This window comes from Lissotriton vulgaris, chromosome 3_1 (genome assembly GCF_964263255.1).
Source record: "Lissotriton vulgaris chromosome 3_1, aLisVul1.2, whole genome shotgun sequence".
Taxonomy (NCBI): Eukaryota; Metazoa; Chordata; class Amphibia; order Caudata; family Salamandridae; genus Lissotriton; species Lissotriton vulgaris.
Window position 1 is genome coordinate 612735069 of NC_141689.1, and position 17693 is coordinate 612752761.

The 17693-nt window shown below is 40.8% G+C and overlaps 1 protein-coding gene across 1 annotated transcript in view; it reads left to right on the forward strand.

The window, feature by feature from the left end:
• The window catches only part of ADGRV1 (adhesion G protein-coupled receptor V1), a 1865288-nt gene that overhangs the window by 363768 nt on the left and 1483827 nt on the right, over positions 1 to 17693 (forward strand). The window contains exon 23 of the mRNA XM_086963519.1: positions 7802 to 7982. Coding sequence (XP_086819645.1) covers positions 7802 to 7982 — 181 coding nt within the window. The remainder of the gene's footprint in view (positions 1 to 7801; positions 7983 to 17693) is intronic.

Consider the following 17693-nt stretch of genomic DNA (forward strand, 5'->3'; position numbering starts at 1 on the left):
TGTCTCCAGACAGAATAGAGGCGATTATGAAAATGAACGCCCCTAAAACACAGAGAGAAGTCAGGATGTTTCTAGGCATGGTCGGTTATTGTCGACAGTGGATAGCCAACTTCTCACTGAAGGCAAAGCCGTTATTACAGCTGACGCACAAAGGAGTGAGTGATCCGGTACCATGGGACAAAGATTGTTTGATGGCGTTTTTGCAGCTGAGGGAGGACTTATGTCGCGCCCCGGCTTTAGGAAGGCCCGATTACACAAAACCATTTTTGCTTTACTGCTGCGAAAGAGAGGGATGCGCTTTAGCAGTTTTGGCCCAGATACATGGAGATGCGCGTAGGCCAGTTGCGTATTTTTTGGCTACATTAGATCCAGTAGCCGCAGCGTTGCCCGGATGTCTCAAATCCGTTGCTGCAACGGGTGTCAGCATTGAAAGATGTGAAAGCGTGGTAATGGGACATCAGTTAGTGGTGTATGTACCGCATTCTGTGGAATTGTTAATGACCAGGACTAAGACTCAGCATCTGACGAATAGCAGGCTCACACGCTACGAGCAAGTCATATTGGCTGCCGAGAATGTGACCCTAAAAAGATGCTCCGTCTTGAATCCTGCAACTTTGATGCCACTTCCAAATGAGGTGGATGATGAAATTTGTACAGATCACGACTGCCTTGATGTGACTGAACTATGCACCAAACCGAGACCAGATATCGTAGATGAGCCATTGACTGATCCCGATGAAATTTTCTTTGTTGATGGTTCATGCGTAAGAGACGATATTGGTCAGCTGAGAGCAGCTTATGCAGTTTGTACAATTACCAGAGTTGTAGAAGCCGCTTGCCTGGAAGGAGTACACTCCGCTCAGGTAGCTGAAATTATTGCTTTGACGCGTGCCTGTTTAGCAGGTAACAAAATTCGAGTCACCATATACACCGATAGCCAGTATGGTTTCGGGGTAGTTCACGATTACGGGCAGTTATGGTCTCAAAGAGGTTACATGACCTCCTCGGGTTCTCCTATTAGGAATGGAGAATTCGTGAGACTATTGTTAGATGCATTGCAAGGTCCATCAGCTATTGCGGTTGTCAAATGTGCCGCGCACACGAAGAATGTAGACTTTGTGTCGCAGGGCAATCGCTATGCCGACGAGGTAGCGCGTTACTGCGCAGAACAAGGATATTCTCACACTGATGTGAAGGTGGGGGGAATCCAAGAAAGAACTGAATTGACAATGTTGTTAGACACTGTAGATACATGGGATGAGCTAAAGAGTGTTCAGGAGAATGCACCAGATGATGAGAAAAAGAGCTGGGAAACAGCTGGGTGTATAAAGAGCGAAATGAATTTCTGGATTTCTGCAGATGGGAGAGCAGTTTTACCAAATGAACTTGTTAGTCCAATGGCAAGGAAATTGCATGGATCAGCACACATAGGTAGAGATGCCATGGTGAGAGTATTCAGACAAACGTGGTTTAATCCTAAATTTAGAGTAGCGGCAGAAGCAGTATGTCAGCGATGTGCGATCTGTCAGCAACTAAACGTAGGAAAGAGAACACCAGTCACATTGAGTCACATTGGGAGGTCTGGGGGGCCTTTCAATAGGATGCAGCTTGATTTCATAGAAATGCCTAAATGCAACAGACTCAGATACGTTTTAGTGATTGTCTGTATATTTTCTAGATGGGTTGAAGCTTACCCTACACGTAGATGCGATACACTTACAGTAGCAAAACTGTTGCTTAGAGAGTTGATACCGAGGTTTGGGGTGCCATCCTCTTTGGAATCGGACAGAGGAACTCATTTCAACAGCGAAATAGTGAAGATGCTATGCTCAGCTTTGAGTATCGATCAGAAGCTCCATTGCAGTTATCGACCAGAAGCTTCAGGGATTGTAGAGCAAATAAACAGCACAATTAAGTCCAGACTTGCCAAAGTTTGTTCATCAACATCCCTGAGTTGGCCAGACGCACTACCAGTGGTTCTTATGAGCATACGTGGCACACCAGATAGAAAAACAGGTCTCTCTCCACATGAAGTGCTAATGGGGAGAGCTATGAGATTGCCATCGGTTCCGACTGCAGCATTGTTGAACATCACAGACGACTTGATCTTGGACTACTGCAAGGGACTATCTGATGCCATTAATTCTGTGTCCCTCCAGGTCCAGGCTGCATAGGTTCCATCAGCACAAGACTTGTGCCATGACCTGAGTCCGGGGGACTGGGTCTTGGTGAAAAAGCATGTCAGGAAGAACTGCTTAGACGTGCGCTGGCGAGGACCATTTCAAGTCATACTTGTCACGAACACTGCAGTGAAGTGTGGAGGCCTGCCAAATTGGATACATGCTTCACACACTCGAAGAGTGCCGACACCTCTAGAAGAAACAGCTCCCCTCTCGGATGAGAATCCAGCGGAAAGCGGAGAAGCCACAGAGGGGGAAAGCCAAGCTGTAGAGGTGATCGAAGAGGCTGAACCTGTGTCGGAACAGGTCGACGAAGGTCAGGACATCAGTGAGACCGAAGTCGCCTCAGGAGAAGAAAGTAACTGGGAGATCGAATCAGATACTGAACAAGCTGAGAGTGACCAAGAGACAAGTCCAAGAACAAGGAGCAGGAGGACAAGGAGTGACGAAGCTAGTTGGCCAGAGAGAAGGAGAAGGCCAAGCTTAAAAGCACAACAGGAGAAAACTCTTGTCCCGATCGCTGAAGATTCAGATCAAGAGGAAGAAACTACAGACTCAGGTTCTGAGAGTCCGAGAAGATCAAGAAGGGTACGTGTGCCCTGCAGAAGGTACGCCACCCCAGAGTGGACTTATCTAGCAGATGTCTTGGGGACAGAAATCTGGGAGAGTGAAGGAAGTGAAAGTAATCGATCACGATCCATTTGTGGCAGTGGAGATATGGATGTTGACTCCTGGACTCGAGACTGAGGGATTACTGACTTTCACACTTCCCATACCCCCATACTTAAGTCGGATCAAAGATCTAGTGCTAAATCAATTACAGTTTCCGACTTTTGGTCATCAAATTCCAGAACAAGAAGAAAAAGTCATTCGTTTTGAACTATTGGAACTTGTTGTGAAAGCTGCAGGTACGAGAATAATTGTTGATGTATAAAGACTTTTGTATATAAGTTATAAAGAAGAAGATAACCTAGCGCCAAGTGGAAAGAAGAATAAAATTAGGGATTACATTTAGAGGACGGAGAAGGGTTAGGGTTGTCTGTTGCTGAAGATAAAAAGACATTGTTGCGAAGAAGAGACTTTTTGTTGGTAAAGAGCACTTTACAGACTGAGAAAGAAAACTTTTTCGCAAAAGAAAGAGCTACGCTGTTTGACAACATGGAGAACGACAACCCAAACCGAAAAGCTAAATGCATAATAGGTACACTTATAGCAGTAGTAATTTTTCTCATAATTACAGTAGTGACAATATCATACATAATAGGACATGAAAGTGATGAAGAAACAGCAGATGTAAAGCCTGTAACGACTTTGAAACCTGCTCTTGATGGGAAGAAGGAGGAGAGCAATGTAATTCGTGAAAAAGCGTTACTGGCAGATGAAGCTCGTAGATTACATGTAGACGAGTCACAGGGAAACTTTAGGTCAAACGCATATGCCAAACTATTGTACGAGTATATCGATGCCATGGAGGCCAAAGATTGCTATGTATGTATGCAATTGCCGGCTTCTGTAGATGAGGGCATCCGATATCATCATCTCCCACTGACTTATGGGATAACATGTAGTTTACTGCTTAGTATATTTTATGGTAGAGAAGGATTTGAGTACTACTTTTCAAATTATGATTCGGTACTGCCTGAAGTTCCGAATTATAAACAAATGAATAAGTGGGACTATTATAAAAAGGAGGATAGACTAGCCAAATTCTTTCTTCCTTGGGATACATTAGATACATCATACGCACGCAGAAATAATCTGACTTGCAAAGTGTCAGAGATAGAGAAGAAATTCATAGGACAAGTAGATGACCGATACAGAAGGCAGAAGATTCTAAAAATGTCAGGACAGTGGAAAACTGATTGGACCGAAGAAGAGAAGGCACATAAAAAGAAAGGGAGCAATGGTCCAATAGCTTTGGATAGAACGCAGAAAGGAAAGTTATGTTTAACTCGAAGCAAGACACATTATGAGAACGTATTCGTAGGTGAAGTAAATTGCGAACATGCTTTTCGATTAGAATACTATACGAAAGATTTCATGAAGGAGATGCAAGTGATTCCTAATGTATATTTTGTATGCGGAAGAAATGCCTATGTAAGACTGCCTGACAATTGGTATGGTTCGTGTTACTTGGCAATTGTCTTCCCCAAAATATATCATGCAAAGGATTTAGCGATCATAGAAGGAAAGGCTTCGACAAGAACGAAAAGAGAAGTAGGAGATGCAGAAGTAGTAGGAGACGTATTTGGAGCGATGTTTCCTATGTTAGGTTTAATACTTAACGATGTTAAGATCAGGAGACTAGCTACAGTCGTAGATAGATTGTCTGCAAGTACTGCAAGGTCATTAATGTTAATAGAAGGTGAGATGCAATCGATTAGAGCAATGGTTCTTCAGAATCGACTTGCTCTTGATGTGCTATTAGCAAAAGAAGGCGGAGTTTGCAAGGCTTTGAAGGTTCAGGAATGTTGTACTTATATTCCTGATAATTCAAAACCACTTGAGAAGGTCATAAGAAACATTACACAGATACATCAAGAAATCGAAGATTTAACAAAAATAAATGTTTGGGAAAAAGTAGGTCATGGAGTAGGAAAGGTTGGAAGTTGGTTTGCCAACCTTGGTAAAAGCATTGTATGGTATATATTAAAACCTGTATTAATAGTAATAATTTGTATAATCACATTGTTAGGATTTGTGAAACTATATAAATGGTATAGGACGAACCGGTTACAAAGATCTATGAGAGAACAAGAAAGGAGATTAGCTGCTTTACAAGATCAACAGTACAAAAGTTTAAGAGCACTTGAAAGGATGAAAAGAGGAAATGATGTAACTAGTTCTGTTTAAAGGTGCTATTCAAATTGCATTTAGTGATGACTCCTAAAAGTCATCAAAGGGGGGAACTGAGAGAGCGCAATTTGAATAAAACGTATATCCGAGTCATATTTACAAGCATATCGTATAAACGTAGGAATGAAATGTATATCGAACGTGAAGTTGACGCTTATAGTCTGTTTTCACTTTAGAATGCATTAGATTTAGAAGGCCCGTATACGTAGTGGGCTAATGTAGAAATGTGTAGAAATGCTCACGAACAGAAGAACGTGTAAAGTAGAATTCATGTACATGTGTAACTTTAAATGCAGAAACGGCGAGAAACGTAACATGGAGAAATGTGCAGAGAGCATATATATAACGATGTAACAAATGAGAATATAAAATTATATTCTACGTAATTTGTATTCTATGTAAAATGTATTCACATATAAGCAAAGGGATTTGCTAAATGCGATCATATATAAATGTATGTTAAAGGTTATACTGTGTAGAGAAAGTCGTAGGAATGTTAGAAGAGTTTTAGGTCATTTGTGATTATAACCTGACTGACCAAGGGTTCGCAGGAGTGTAGTCCACTGTTGGTAATTTAGTGGGCTCACAGGAGTCGTGAATAGCCTTCACTTGAATGTGCGAGCCAAAGAGTCTAGTTCTTGTTAGATTTAAGGTGACAATGCCGGACGAAGTTTATTGCCTAAACGTGAGAGGAGACGTTTGGAATTTGAGTCTTGTTTTGAAATGACCATTCACAAGACCAAGAAAGGTTATGTATATAGTCGTAAAGAGTAAAGTTCTGATAAGGTGATAGATTTTGCTCCGAAAGTGTCAAAGGTAAAGTCAAATGAAGTCACCAGCGAGAAGACGAAGATGGCGTCTAAGGAGAAAGGTCAACTTAACGGACGACGCGAAGAGACGAAGCCATGGAAAGAGCTAGAAAATGACATCATGGGGGAAAGTCCGTGGTGGGCGTCGAAGGGGCGTTCCACCCACACTGTGATTGTGTATTTTAGGGACAGCACCCCGGGGAGAAGAGAGAGCGAAGGCGCAGATGGCCTGAGAGTTAGGAGCGAGCGCTGAGAGAGATCAGAGCGCAAGAGAGCAGTAGGCCGAGGACCCTTAGAGATCGGATGGGTAGGCAGAGAGGGTACTGCTTCTTAAACTTTAGTTACCTTTAGAGGCTAAGAGAGTTTGAACTTCTTAGGGAGTCAAACTGCTGACACCTTTTTAGGGTACTAGAAACTTGCGAAGTAGGGATGTCACTTAGTATAGAGTAGGGACAGATTTAACTTGTATTTCTTTTCTTTTAGATGACGCAACGGAACCACATCATATCTATGCTTTTTAATTTGATGATTCTGGAACTGACTTTCATTGTATTCGTTTGTAGATTGAGGTTCTTTAGGGAATATATGTTCCTTCTAGTTCCTGTATATTAGCTGAATCTTATCCTGAGAGGATTGTAATTGCAACTTTTCTTAATTTTATATTAAAACTTTTAAACTTCATCAGTTGTAAGTGGTTCTTCAGAGTTGCGTCAGTTTATGGGGTTTATCTAACCTATGCAGGGGTTGTCTTTTACTCAATGACAGATAACAACCGATCCAAAATTGACGAATGAGATAAGTTATCAAATTGATCATAAAAGATATTAAAATCTCATTCCCCGCATTGCTAAGGAAATCCCTGTGTAATGGGAACCTGTTATGCAAAGACTGTGGTTATAATAGTAGCAATGTATTGCCATAGGGGAGTGTTTAGGGAACTACAGGTTCTGTTCTGATGGCTTTGCCATTATGCTAGCCGATTTGCTGTTGGCTTCTATTTTATTATGCTGTCATTCCCATTCCCTGTGATCTGTTTCTATTTCTTTGAGTACATCCTCGTCTTGCAATATTCTTGTGTGTTTTTAGAATATCTGCCCAATAAATTAGCTTTCACACATCCTGTTACTACCATTTCTTCAATTAATAATAGTGCTTTTATCACAAGCGTGCCTCTGTAGTGAAGCTTTCCGGGGATTGTACGGTGTTTCTGTGCATGCCTTTGACATTCAAGCACAGTACCTTTTTGCAGAATGATGTTAGAATTCTATTCATAAATGCTCCGGAAATTGAAACCGTGTTTTCCTAGGATATTAGTGTAGACCTTCTGAATCCGCTGGTGTGTTCTAGATCTTTACATTTGAACGCACCTGTGTTTCTGTTCGCAGTTGCCTGTCAGTGCGGTGCTTCAGTTTCATGCAGCATGGTTTGGCTGCTTTTGGTTTTGATAGTGTGTGCATAAATGTTTGAATCCTGTCCTTGGGAGTGGGAAGGCATATGAGATCCATGGTAAATTCGATTAATATCAGGAACTTGTATTCCCCTTAAATATATTTGCCGACACAGGTTTTGTTAATAAGGTATTTTTCCTTAGAGCTTCATGGCTAATTATTGCTGTCTAGCTTGTCCTGCTGCTGCTGTCATTATTGTCATTCTTCTTCTTCTACTTAGAATGATAATATTAATAATGTGTTTCCACATAGTGCTTGGGAAATTAAATGTTGGTGCTTCTGGGTGCTGTACACAAAAATATTAGCAATTAAAGCAGTGTTTAAATAAAAATGCAATGAGACTATGGGTGATGATAGTAGACTATGGATGAAACTAATATCCAGTCACACCACTGCAAGCCTGTCAGACTCTGGCAGGAAGCGAGTCTTAAAATTATGGTGTTATTAAACTCTTCAACTGCAGATTCTTACTCGTGACATTTTGTCCTTGGTTTGGCCCCTACCTTAGGTTCTAAATCTTCATGTTCTTGATGACGACATTCCTGAGCTTACTGAACACTTTCGTGTGACTTTGGTTTCGGCTGTTTCTGGAGATGGAAAAACGGGATCTACCCCGACCAGTGGAGCTAGTATTGATCCAGGGAAGAAAAGTACAGACATCACTATCAAAGCCAGTGATCACCCGTACGGTAAGGAACACTGAAGCGGGCTGCATTGAAACTGTATTAGGCAGATATCCAGCTGATGCTTCAGACTAGACATCTGGGCTCGCTTTTTACAGCACATCTTTTATCTGTTAAATGTAGTTGGTTCTTCGGTGTACTCTTGGTCTACCTCTCAATAAAAGTGTGTTTAGTTTGTAAGGGATTGTCAGGTATTTTAGAAAAAGTTTTTGTCTGTATTTTGCCTATGTGTCCCTTGATCTGACATGTGGTTGGTGACATTTATTTGACATGTTATGTATATCTAAAAATGCAATTGTGTTTTATGAATTGACATTTTACTCTTGAAAATGCTGTCAGATTTCTGTCTGCCCACAAAGATCTGTGCAGCAGGGGAGCTGCCATCACAGTGATTCCTCTGAAGGCACTGAAAGTTTGATGAGGAACTGCGGTGCATTAGGCAGTCACTAATCATTCATTTGTTTTCCACAAATAAACTCCCAAATTAGGAGTTTGCGTTTGATAAAGCAAGAAATAAATCACCCTAACACCCTGGACCTTGACCGCTGCCCCGAACTAAAAAAATATCATCAACAAAAACAAATGCATTAGACTGTCTGCTCTAAAAACGGATGCACTGATGGCTCCGACTCCATCGGACTATGGATGTAGAGTTTCTGATGGAGGTGGAGGCACCTCCATCAGACACATCACAGTTTGCTCAATTCAAAAGATAGTGGGAGGACCATAGGTTTGTCAGACAGGATATTGAGCCCAATTTATGGCAAATTACCTTGTCCTCCAAACACTATTTTATGACCTTTCTTTTTAAAATGGTGTGTACAGTATATAGTTTATGTAAATGTAATGTAAAGTGAATGCACAGAAAGAGAAGAGCAAAAATCAAAGCACCATCAGCAGCACAGAAAATCCAAAAGCAGGTCTTTCAGTCCTCGCTTGGAATCCCAGTTATTGGTTTGAATACCTCGAAAGCAGCCAAGGAGTTTAATCTCTAGATAAACAAGATACAATACCATCTGACTCCTATTAGAGCGACAACACACAACAGACAAACTCTATCGGATCTGTGGTTTTCTGAGGCTCTCTAAAAACATAAAAACAATACACAAAACTTGAATCAAAGTGGTAAACAGACTATGAGATAGAGGTAAAATCAGAATTAACACTGGCTATAAACAAATATAAGGAGTTCATAAATAAGTTGAGGACTGAATACTATTCGACTCTGCTCACTAATACCAAAATTCCTACTAAAGAACCTTTAAGAATGGTTGCGTCACTAAGGCTGCCACCAATGAAGCCTGTTCTATCACGCATACACAAGAAATTCATAATGAATTATCCAAATGTTTTGAGTAAAACATTGAGAAAATGTATTTTGATTTTGAGAATCATGATAATACTAGCTTGACTGTTGCAAAAGACAAGTTAACACTTTCTAATAAAGGGACATCGTTGGATGCCTTCATCCCATCAGTCCTACTTGTGAAAGACTGTCTTATGAAAACCAAATCGGGCCCTCCACTAAACCCATGTCCTCCAGGTGTTCTTCAGCTTTTAAAAGAGGAAATCGCTCCCACTATCACTGACATTTCCAATCTCTCGCTTATCAATGGCAGAAGTTACAATAAATTGAAAACTAGGTAATGGTCAGGCCACTGCTAAAAAAACATCAGCAGGTCCCACTTCACCTAGTAATTAAAGGCCTATATCCCTCCTCTCCCTACCTGAAAAAAATTGAAAATTATTATCTTCCAACTGGCAAACTATCTGGACACAAAACAGTTTTTTATGGATCCCATTCAGGATTCAGAGCCGATCATAGCACTGAAACTATTCTGGTCACCACCAATGATGTAATAAGGATGACCTTGGACAAGGCTGAATCTGCAGCTCTCGTTCTTTTTGATCTCTCTGCCACCTTTAATACAGTCTGCCACTCTACCTTCCTGTCTAGACTCTCTGAATTATTTGTTGCCGTCATATGGCTCTGTTCTATTTTGACAGACTGAACTCAGTTCCTAACCCTCCCTCCCTATTAGCCCAGTTATTTCTCAAATGACTGGAGAACCTCAGGGTTCAGAGCTGATCACCACATGTTTGTTATTTGTATGGCCTCAGTATAGCAGGAAGGATTGATATAAAGCCCCCTAACCACTTCTCTGCACCTAAAAACGACGGTAAAACTACCTGTAAAGCCATGTGTCTCACCCACAAAAGTCAAAACAAGATGAGTCATGTTCACATCGCGAACATATTCTCTATCTACCAACCCAGGCAGCTGCTTCAACCCTAATCAGCTCTTCTTATTAAATCTGCAAGAATTTTCATAGCTAGACAGGCAGGAAATATTTCTCCTACCCATCTATAAATCTATGGAATTCACGCCTCCCACAATTGAGAAATATTCCATAGCAGCTAAAAAGAATACTGAGTAGACACGCCAAACCCTGGCTCAATGGCTACCTAAACAAGGAAAGGCGCAACTTAAGGCTTCCAGAGAGATCATGGAGCATAGCTCCCGTCATCGCTCACCTCAAACACCTGGGGGCAACAAGAAGCTCCTCCAATAAACACATCCGAAGTTCCAAAGTAGAATACTTTAGGGTGCAACTAGTCAGTGCCAAAAACAGACCCAAAATGATATTTGAAACCATTAAACAACAAGCAGCTTACAAATCTAACCATCACTAGGTAAACACTGGGACTTTACCTAGTAGTGATGAGTTCTCTTCATATTTCATTTTAAGACAAGAAGGATTGAATCTGAGCTGCCACACGCCTTCCAGTTGCTGCTAACCCAGGTCCAGCCCAGTCTCATAACAGTGCAGCATCATGTTAGTTCCCCCACTGTTGGCTATACTTAAAAAAATAACGCTACCTGGAATTGCTTCAAAATCCCAGATGAAGCTATTTTACTCAAAACATTAGCAGCTATAAAACCTTCTAACCACGTCAATGCTCCTCTGCCCAACAAACTAATCAAACAGCTTATACTTTGCATTATCTCTCTCTGGTCTAGGATTGGCAATGCTTTTCTCTCAATGGCATGTTACCCCACTGCTTAAAGATAGGACAGGTCACCCAAATTCTAAAAAAATCAAATGCGGACTTGCATGACCTCAACAACTATAAAAATAAACAGAAATTTCTCCGAATAATTTCATATAATACATTGCCATATGTCCATGATGTACAAACTGTCATACACCAGACCAGCGGTTTTTGAAGTTTATTTTATCTAAAGTACAAAAATTTATTAAATGATTCTGTATCTTCTTAAAATATTTTTTATACATAAAAACAGGAGAGAATACATACAATAAATGATTCTATGTACTCACTTGGTAAGCACCCACAACAGTACTACAATTGAACAAATGCATACAAAAAACACATAATATTTCACAGTGAAAATAAAAAAAAACAACATAGATCCTGAGACTAAGCAAGACAATACAAAACAAGTGAACACTTAACATACAAGAGAAAAGCATTCACAAAAACTAAGCATAGTTGTTCATTATATAGATACATATAGTATAATCAGTACTGTACATAATGGCTACTTTCATAAACAGAAATGCGCCGACGCGGGTTTCGGAAGTAGACAATAGATGAGCAGATCCTTCATCAGGGCGTTGTCTGTATGGAAATATTCGATGGCAGAAAGCCATCTGCTCAAAATGTAGTCACACTGATTATCTGATTGCGCAGAGTGCTCACAAAGGCTCAGAACCAATAATCTGGGAACAGGAAGAAATAAAATGAATGATATGATACAATTAAAAGCAGGGACACAATCGAGCCAGAGAAAAATAAAGTGTAATCATGCTATTACAAAGAGCAATGCGTGTCAAAATTCAAGAAAACTGTGCCCATTAGTAGAAAAGATAAGGACAAGTGCAGATGGACAATACACCCAAAATGTCATGAGGATTTAGTGGTGATACCAAATAAATTCAGGAAAAACCTACTGAAAAGTGAAGTTCAAGGGAGTGTAGTATCAAAGGCTCATAGATGTAAAGGCATCAACATCACTACTAAGTATGTAACAAGTGCCCCTCGATCTCTGAGATATCTAAGAACAAATATACAAATAGAAGTAATCCAAAAGCCAAGAAATCCTGCAAGTAAAAGGGCCCTAACAAAATAACATACCTAATAATGCTCGAAGTACCAAAAGGGCAAACATGGCTCAGGGGCCCGATCAATGGTTCCTACCGTATTGTAACCTGGCAGTTAAAGCTGAATATGGACAAGTCTAGAAAAGTGAAGAAGACATCTGCTATTTAATAACGCCAGATGAAAGAAAAAAAAGAGAAAAAGAGCAGCAGCGAATTACACTAGTGTTGAACAGGTTTACCTAAATTTAAAGACTGGACAGCAGGGTCTAGTCATTCTTCACTGATAGTTTGTTATCTGTTACAGATTATACTTACCCGGCAGTTTAAACATACCAGTGCTCTAGTTAATATCGACAGATGCTTGTTCTTAGTTGGCCGCACTTTAACTTTAGGTAAACCTGTTCAACACGAGTGTAATAAGTTGGCAAGGTATGCCCAGATGTGGGTCCCTTGCACACTTTGCCACTAGATTCAAGCTAGCCTGGCTGATGACAGCTGATTAGTCAGAAACCGGTCCCAGAATGCATGTTTGTGGTCCAGGGAAGACATGGCCACATACAAATTAGTCTGACCATGTGCCTCATGGGAACAGTCCAGCCCGAACTGCCAAGCCATGTCTTCCCTGGACTGGAAACAAACATCCTGGGACCGGTTGCAAAGTTAGCAAGGAACCCATGTCTGGGCATTCCCTGCCAACTTAGGGCAAACAAAGTGATACCAAAGGGGATGATGCTCCTCTTCTATGTGTTACCTGGCTCAATGGTGTGGCCCAGACCTGGGTCATTGACATCCACCTCTGGGCTCTTGCACTTAGGAGCGGGGGATATTCAATGAACCAGTCAAAATATTTCCTGGGATTCCTGGCTAATCGCCAAAGTGCCTGCATGCTAACATTACTGTGCCAGAGTGGACTTTAGCTTTCGTCCTTTCTTCTGCCCCTGAATGACTTGTGGCTCTAGATCTTGGGATCTCCACTAATAGCCTTACCTTTTTGCCCTGGGGGCCACAGACTACAGGCATACATCAATGGTGGTGTGAGGTACCCAATCCCCCTCTCACCTGAAATTGCCAGTGTGGGGTACCCAATCCATCATCTCGCCCCTCCACCTATATTGGGCGGGGCCCATCTATCAACCTACTCCTGTACAACGTCCTTGCATCAGGAAAGTCCAAGCAGCAAAGACAATACTTTGTTTCTGCTTGGGGTTGAGCCATTCAGCAGAGGAGGTGCATGTGTCAGTTCAGCTGGATCCAGAGATAGGCTGGCAGACCACCTTGAGGCTCAATTCTGAGGGTTCAGGACAGGGGTGGCACCACTTGGCAAAGTAAGACTCACCAATGGATGAGTCCAGGTGCTGGGTTCAAGATTGTTGGAGCATTCTGATGTGGAGGCCAGCCAACTAGCCTTTAAAGTCACTCTGGGGTCCTGGGTACATCAGATGCAGTCCAGTCTTTCTCACCTAGGCAAGAGGGCAGACGGCAGCAGGTCAGTAATCCTTCAGGGCAGCAGTCCAGCAGATTGGCAGTCCTTTCAACAGCACAGCATTTTGTTTTCTTGGCAGAGTCCACAGGTCCATAAGTGTACAGAAGAGTTGGGGGTCTGAGGTCCAACATTTATACCTGGTGCCCACTTTGAAGTGGAGAAAGCTTCTAGAGGAGTCCAACCCCCTGGGGTGTTAGGCATCCCCTTCCTCCCTCTCCTGGCCCCAGCTTATTTGGAGTTACAAAAGAATTGTGAAAAACCTTTTGTGAGAGTGCTCAGGAAGAACATTTTTGAATGTGCAAGTGTGGTAGGTTACAGCTACTCCTCCTCGTTACCTCAAATTTGCGCATCCTGCCAAAGCCCAGCTTCCCTTTGTCTCACTGCTGGGGAGCAATACACAAAGACTAGCTGCCAGCTACACTTAGTCATGTGCCTTAAGAACAAACTGCAGGCACCAAATATTTTGGACAAACAAATGACAACTTTTTAATAGTACAGAACAACAAGAATTGCTAATACTGATATTACATCAAACATTAATTCAATGGTGCATAGAAATGAAGTCTATGACAACCCTATTTCACAGTTGATTTTTTTTAAATGTATTTCAAAATTCGTTTTTCTTTTTAGTTCAAAGAAGCTCCTTTTAAATTCAAACCAAAACTTTATAGAAAAAATTACAATAAAACACATTCTTTGTTCAAAAATAATCAGATTATATTTAATACAAATTTACCACACTCTCTCCTTATCTCCGTCATACAACTCACAGTCCCCATTCACATACACTTAAAACCCACACAAAACAACCTGCTCCTGGGTAACTAGACCTATTTGATATTTTTGAAACACCAGGGGTATCAACAAAACACAACAAAAAAGTTTAGACAATAGTCTTTCAAGTGCACTCCTACACAAAATACACAGCTCTTTAAATTTACATCATATTTGCAGTGCACGAAAGCAAAACAATTAAACACAAGTTTGTTTGGCAAAATAACGCAAGGTTACCCACTTCTTAAGGGGTTCTCTTTAGGACCAAAATAGCTCTTACATAATGTAATAGAATCCACTGCTCATTAAAAAAATAGTTATTGGAGAGTGTAAACATGTGTTTTTTTTAAACGATTTATCAGGCAGACGTTGCACAATAGCACGATTTCGTGCTATGCGAGTGCAGCGTTGAATTTTGACTGAAGAAAGAATTCTTTTAACAACAGAGGCAGCATGCCAGGAAGATTCACTCCGGAGCTGCCCTTTACAAAAACGGACGCATTTGAAGAAACGTCCTTCGATTACCACACCTCTTAAAACTTTTGTGCAACATCTGCCTGATAATTGAATAGGTTACCAGAGATTATCATCATAGACATACACAAATGGATAACTATGGCAATATCAAGGGAGAACTTACCTTCATATTGCATAACATGGAAGCATAGCAAAACGACTTGTAACTACAAGGGAGGGCTGCAACTGCAGCACAGATGGGAGGCACTTGACTAATAGCTACATAGATAGTAGACTCATGATTCAATCAGCAAAATGAATCTAAGTCTACAAAATATATATTCCACAAACATGCTACGATTCTAATAACATATCATACAAACAGTAATTAATTTTTCATCGAGTTCAACAGTCACTTAATAATAAATAACTTGACATATACTTTGTGCCATTGAAAAAATGTATAACGATTAACAGTATTATTGTAGGATAAATGCAAGGTTAGAGCACAAAAACAAAGTGTTAACAAATATACACTACTTCTGTCTTCTCTCACTGATAAAAACCATACAAAATGGCTTCATGTGTGCTTGCAGGGCTATTGGCTTTGCCAATGTTTGCTTCCTTGGACGGGTTCATATTAAAGAGTAATACCAACTATTTAAAGATGGCCTTCCATTCATGCTGCATCTGCAGGTGGCCATCTGTAATATTTTTTGTAATAATTTAAGAGAAAAGTTAGTAAGCACTGTTGCATGGCCGTCTTTGAATGGCTAATAATAATGCAATGCAATAAAGAACAAGAACAAGCCATTTGTAAAGTGCACAGCTGCTTCCACCAGGGCATCCTGTCGCTAAGCGGAACTAGTAGCACACAGGCACTAGAGGAATAATGCAATCTAAAATTAATCAACAAAGAAATAATACAATCTGAGAGGTATTCAAAAAGTAAAGTCATTAACGTCTTGGTAAAGTTTAATTGTGAGCGAGCTCTTCTCAGAGTGAAGGAGATGGCATTCCATTGTTTGGATGCTAGGAGTGTGAAAGATCTGCCTCCCTTAATAGCTTCATGGTACCTTGGTAACTTGCAACATCATAAGGTTGTTGGATCTGAGACATCTAATTAATACTAACGCCTTACAGCCAGATTCATGAAGGAAAAATCGGCTCACAAAGGGCCAGATTCTGCTAATCTGGCCCTTTGCGAGCGCTTTTATTGCATTTGGGATTCATCATCCCAAATGCAATATTCGCAAAATCTGAAATCGCTAAATTGCGAAGAATTACATTTAAGGAATCTCTATTTGAGATTCCTTAAATGCAATTCATGAACCATTTTAGAATTGCGAATTCGCAATTTTTGGCCACTATTTACTGCAAAGTCTGACTTCGTGGTAAATAGCGAAAACTTCGAAAAATGCTCTTTAGTGCATTTTTCTAAGTTGGATGTTACACACACACATGTCCTTTGGACATTGTGTGTGCGCAACACCAGTGTAAATCACAATTTCAGGGGTGCTACAGGGTGTCCTTTGGACACCCTGGCACCCTTGAAATCGCTTCCTTATTTGCGATTCGCTAATTGCCAATCGCAAATAAGGATTGACTCCCCATTCATTCCTATTTGGCCCATAGGAATGAATGGGGAGTCATTCCTTATTTGCGATTAGCAATTAGCAAATCGCAAATAAGGAAGATGTAGAAATCGCTATAAAGTTTGCGATTTCTACATGCATCCCGTTTTGCGAGTCTTTAATAGCGATTCCTTAATAATCGCTATTAAGGACTCGCAAAAGAGGAGCATGATGAATCTGGGGGTTAGTCTTTTCCTTATGTATAGAAGTCCTTGCTGAATGTAAGGTCTTTTAGAAAATATATGAGCTCTAAATGTGATTTGTTTGGCGACTGGTAACCAATGCAGATGTTTCAGGTGGGGAGTGATTGAATGTCGATTGTCGGAAGGAGATTCTCAAAATCAATCTTGCTGTGGCATTCTGGACAATCTGGAGCCTATGGATCAGATAGGTAGGAAGACCCAAAGACAAGATGTTAGAGTAAACCAGTCTGAATGGGACTGTACCATGAACAATAGTCTAGGACAATATGAAGCACTTTTTTAGAGATTTAAGTTTAGCAAAGCAAAGAGATGAAACATTCAGAATTTGAGGTGCAAAGGAAAGAATATGTCAAATTTTATACCCAGATTTCCCGTTGTTGGGGTGGGCATAGGAGAAGTTCTAGTTCTTTAGGCCACCATCTGCTTGGCTCAGAAGAGCAATTTGCTCTAAAAAATAATTTATGAGAGTTTAATTTGAGGCAATTATTGCTCATCCATATAGCTACTCCTCTTAGACCCCGTCTCAAAGTTATCATGGCCTCCTTGATGTCCTCATGAAAAGACAGCAGCAGTTGAGTGTCATCGGCATACAAGATCTCCTACATAACCCAAGATTCAACCAGCTTTGCCAATGGCTCCAAATAGATATTGTGTGGGGCTCAAGGATGATCCCTTTGGCCCCCGTACCTTAATGGTCAATGGGCTGATTTGTAGGGAGGAAGTTAGGCCATCTGAGATCTATCCTCGAGGAAAGATTGAATCCATGCAAAAGCCTGTCCATGGATCATGATCTACATCCGCCTGTCAAGCAAAATCGGATGTGATACAGTATCAAAGTAAGGCAGTAAATCTAAGAGGACGACCATAGCCAAGGAGCCCTGATCCAGGTTGCCTTTGCTGACTTCTGTAACTTCCAACAAGACTGACTACGTGCTAAAGCCAGGTCGAAAGTCCAATTATGACTCATGCAAAAGATTGTTAGGCTCCATGAATCTAATAATTGAATAATTGTTGGATGACAAATATCTCCAGAATCTTGG